Below are 4,587 nucleotides of genomic sequence, written 5' to 3'. Positions count from 1 at the left end.
AACCCAACCTCTCCCCTCCTGATTTTACGGCCATCAGGCAGGCTACCCATATACTAGAAATAGCAGCCAAATCTCGCAGGAATTCGCTGGGCAAAAAAACTGCGATAAAATAATGAAAGAAATATGTAATCAATCTACTCACTTTTCTGCAAAGATTTCTTTCAGAGAAGTTTCCCGCAGTAAAATGAGAAATACTGTGACAAAGTTGTAAAGAAGAGTTTGTTGGAGATTTGACTTATTTCTGCTCTCATATTTTTTGTAACTTACAAGTTTCATTTTGTAGAAAAAAAATCACTTTCAGTTGTAAAAAAACAAAAAAACTGAACACTTTCATTTCACGTTGTCACAGTATACCTCATTTTACTGCAATCGTGAATTGTAAATCAGTTTCAACAAAACAGAAAGATAATTTTTGTAAATCAATCAAAGATTAATCAGCTGTATTATAATTCTGATTTCAGAATGTTTTTGTTCAGTGCAGGGGATTTTTTTCTTTTTTTTTCTTTCTTGCCTTTAACCCTCCAACTCGAGTATAGGCCACTTATAATTGAATTCCATGTCACATAATTTCTCGCTTCTGTACTCTGCCATGAATGTCCCCCTCTCTCTAGTTCCTTTTGTGTTGATCTACACTACGAGTTCTTAGGCCTACCCCTCTTTCTATATCCATCCGGATTCCACTGTAAAGCACTTTTCACTACATTTGGTGTGTCTTTTCTAATTGTGCTATGAATCCACTTCCACTTTCTCTTAAATATTTGCTCCCTAATTGAAACTTGATTCGTTCTTTGCCATAGCTCCATATTGCTTATGTGTTCGGGCCATCTGATTTTAAGTATACTATGCAAGCACCTGTTAATGAATGATTGTATTTGCTTATTTGACTTAACTGTTGTTTGCCATGTCTCAGCCCCATACAATAACCCCGCTTTTACGTTAGTGTTAAAAATTCTTATTTTGTTCTTTATTAAAATTACACTTGCGCTCCATACTTTTTTTAACAGTGCAGAGGATGGTTAATAATAATAATAATTTCAAAACTTACAACAGAGTGAAATAGATATTCCAGAGTCACAGCAACATTTGAGCTGACTCATTAAGAATTAAGGGATTGTTGATATGTTTCAGTCAGAATTTTTAGGGGTCAAAAAGTCAAACCCATTTGACCATTTAGCCTATTGCATTAGTGACATCAATTACAAAGAATTGTTGACAAAGAGGAACTGATAGAAAGGGAGGGGAAGCCAAAACGTGCCTTCTGTAGTTATTTTATGGAGATGAAAAAGAATCTTACAGGCATTGAAATGATAGTTATTGAAAGATAGGAAATGGGGGACAAAAGATTTCCTATGCATTTTTCTTTAAGCATGCCTAGTGGAAGTAAAATGGAAACACAGCAAAGTATCAATCTGGATGGATCCCCTTTGAAACCAAATAACTATTTTAACTCAGTTTCCAGTGATTTGGACAACTTTTCAATGTGGTTATAAATACATTACATTCTTAAATTGATTTTCGAGTTATATAAAAATCAACGGGCATTCAGTGCCAGACTGCATGCCACTGGCAGGTAATAGAATTGTCCGTCTGTTGATTCCATCTTTTATGAATGCAACTACTTTTTTTTATGCTTTTAGAACTAAAAGGGGAGGAGAAAAAAAACTAAAGAAAATAAAAAAAACAAATCAAGTTTCTGGAATATTCTAAGAGTTTCACTGAAGACAGGAAGTGGAAAATTTACGTTTTGGTAAAACTAGTGCAGGTGCGTAAAAAGGTTTCATTATTCAATATTGTGTCAGTGAGAAACAGTTTTGAAGTTATCTAAATATATTGGTGAATAAAACAATAAATAACAAGTAATATCTAAAAAGGCTTGTCAGTCTATTTCATGGTCTCTACAGACAAAATGGAAGAGGAATTTGCCTCAGAGGATGGCAAGGAAGAGGAGATCTATTCTCTTTGGCTGCCAGTTTTCAATCTCTTCAATTTCTGCTCAAACTGATTTCATATTCAGTATAATAACATGGTTTCAGATTCATTTTCACAATGAATCGATAAATAAAGAGTTATTAGCTTTTAAAGTTTGCAAATTTGGGGTAATTTTAACCAATCGTAAGCCACTGACACATTCATGTCTTTTTCCATAGTAACAAGCCAAGCATGAGAACTCTTTTGTCTGCAAGAAGGCATGTGTTGACAAATATTTTCCATTCATTGAGGTTATTGTCAGCCCACAAATTTCAGGCCTTGTGTCTAAAGTAGAAAGGATTATTATAAACTACTTGACTTTACTAGCACCAAAGCAGTAGCTATGTAAAATATGGGAGATTTTTCTGCCAAAATCTGTAAAAAAAATGTGTCATAGGCGCAGGAGTGGCTGTGTGGTAAGTAGCTTGCTTACCAACCACATGGTTCCGGGTTCATTCCCATTGCGTGGCACTTTGGGCAAGTGTCTCCTACTATAGCCTCAGGCCGACCAAAGCCTTGTGAGTGGATTTGGTAGACAGAAACTGAAAGAAGCCCGTCGTATATATGTATATGTATGTATGTGTGTGTATATGTTTGTGTGTCTGTGTTTGTCCCCCCAGCATCGCTTGACAACCGATGGTGGTGTGTTTACGTCCCCGTAACTTAGCGGTTCGGCAAAAGAGTATGATAGAATAAGTACTAAGCTTCCAAAGAATAAGTCCTGGGGTCGATTTGCTCAACTAAAGGCGGTGCTCCAGCATGGCCACAATCAAATGACTGAAACAAGTAAAAGCGTAAAAAGAATATATCAGTTTAACATTGTTGCTTTTATTTCGTTATTTATTTATTTATATTTTTTTTACTCACAAACAGATCTGCCTCAATTATTATACATCAGCAGCGAATTATACACACTAGCAGTGAGGTATATACACACTAGCAGTGAGTTATATACTCCAGCAGGGATTCATATACCCCAGCAGTGAATTGTATTCCTTTCTGAAAACTAGTAATTATCAAACAGCCAGCATCATGGGTAAGTTAACCTTTTAGTATTCGGATTATTCTGTCAAATGTAATTCTGGTTTATTTATCGCATGATCACATGACCGACCAGGCTATCAGATGTTGTTACACATCGCTGGTCACAATGTGCTTTTGTATTGTTTTAGCCTTCAAATAATGACACCCTGATGGCTAGGTGAGCAGGCCAACATTCCCCACTGATAGAAAAAGGGGAACTGGAGCAATGTGAAATGAAGTGCCTTGCTCAAGAACACACTACACCAGCCAGTCAGTTTACATTTTTTTGTGCTGTAACTTATCCTTCAATATTGTCCTCCATGTCTTGGGTCCTTGTGGCCAATAAAAGAAATCCTCATCATCATCGCCATCATCATCATCATCATCAGTGATGGTGACAACCTGGCAGATTGGCATTTTGGACAAAATACTTTATGTTCTGGATTCAAATACTGCTGGGGGTCAGGTTTGACCTTCATCCATTTAGAGTCAGTAGAATAAGTACCAGTTGAACACTGGGGTTGATGTAATTGACTTAACTCCTCCATTAAAATTCCTGGGGCCTGGTCCCAAAATTTGAAACCATTTTTATGGCGAATGCGTACATCACATCCGTCATCTATTACCGCTTGACTGTCGTCCCTCGTCCTGACTGCTGGTTGGCCAAGCTGGTACGCTTGCTCTTTGACTGTCTGTGGAAGGGGTGCTCCATCTGCTGTCAACAGCCACTGAGCAGAGGTCTGGGCCTGCCGTGGTTGCTGATGTGCAGACATTCACTCAGGCTACGGCATCCCAAGCCTTTCCTGGATGGTAAGCAGGTGTGGTCGCCGTTCGTCAGGCTCTCCTTTTCACAGCTCGTATCTTTGATTGAGCTGCAATCTTGGATCAAACATAGACTAGGAAAGGGCGCTTCGCACCTCGAGTGCTGTCAAGCTCTCACCGCCCTCCGACAGGCCTGCAATGCGATCAGTAGTAGTTCCACTCTAGCGTTCTATAAAGGGTTAGTGCAGGAAAAGTGTGATGACATTCTCAGGAAAACTCTAGGTGTCGACGATGACCAGCTAAGCAGTCTATTTGGCGGAACTTTCAGGCCGAGGCCCATGGATAACTTCCAAAAGTCCCTTGCCTGACACTGCTACCGAGGGGCGCTGCCTGTTCGGGATAAACTCTACCAGCACGGACGTGCCATCAGCCAGGCCTGCCTGAGGTGCACTCAGAGCAACGAAATCATTCTGCACGCACTCGTCCAGTGCCCGAGTATTGCTGACCTGTGGGTTTATGTTGAAAAGCTACTGTCGCGTGTAAGACGGATCCGGCTATCAGCTGAATCCATAGTGAAGATTACCCCACTGACTTTTAACCGGGAGGGAAAGGCAATTTTCATTTGTCTGGTGGCTTTAGCAAAAGAGGTGGTATGGTGGACCCGTTTGAAAGGGCTAAAGTCAGACACTTTCCTCTTTGGCCAAGGCCTCATCAACTTTTTCAAATTCCACTTGAAAAGGAAGGTGAGAGCAGAGACAGAAGTATTGTCTCATGGCAAATTTGTTGAAAGGTGGTGAATGTTGGAAAGATGGCCAGTATGAATGGACCAATTCT

At 39.6% G+C, this 4,587-nt stretch overlaps 1 protein-coding gene across 4 annotated transcripts in view; it reads left to right on the top strand.

The window, feature by feature from the left end:
• The window catches only part of LOC106870494 (testicular haploid expressed gene protein-like), a 28,174-nt gene that overhangs the window by 12,282 nt on the left and 11,305 nt on the right, over positions 1 to 4,587 (top strand). For all 4 annotated transcript variants that reach the window (XM_052976253.1, XM_052976254.1, XM_052976255.1 and 1 more), the window contains exons 2-3: positions 1,638 to 1,762; positions 2,842 to 3,004. In XM_052976253.1, the coding sequence (XP_052832213.1) occupies positions 3,001 to 3,004 (4 nt within the window). In that variant the 5' untranslated portion in view covers positions 1,638 to 1,762; positions 2,842 to 3,000. The remainder of the gene's footprint in view (positions 1 to 1,637; positions 1,763 to 2,841; positions 3,005 to 4,587) is intronic.

The sequence above is a fragment of the Octopus bimaculoides genome, chromosome 24, assembly GCF_001194135.2.
Source record: "Octopus bimaculoides isolate UCB-OBI-ISO-001 chromosome 24, ASM119413v2, whole genome shotgun sequence".
NCBI lineage: Eukaryota > Metazoa > Mollusca > Cephalopoda > Octopoda > Octopodidae > Octopus > Octopus bimaculoides.
This window is presented reverse-complemented; position numbering and strand designations above follow the sequence as displayed.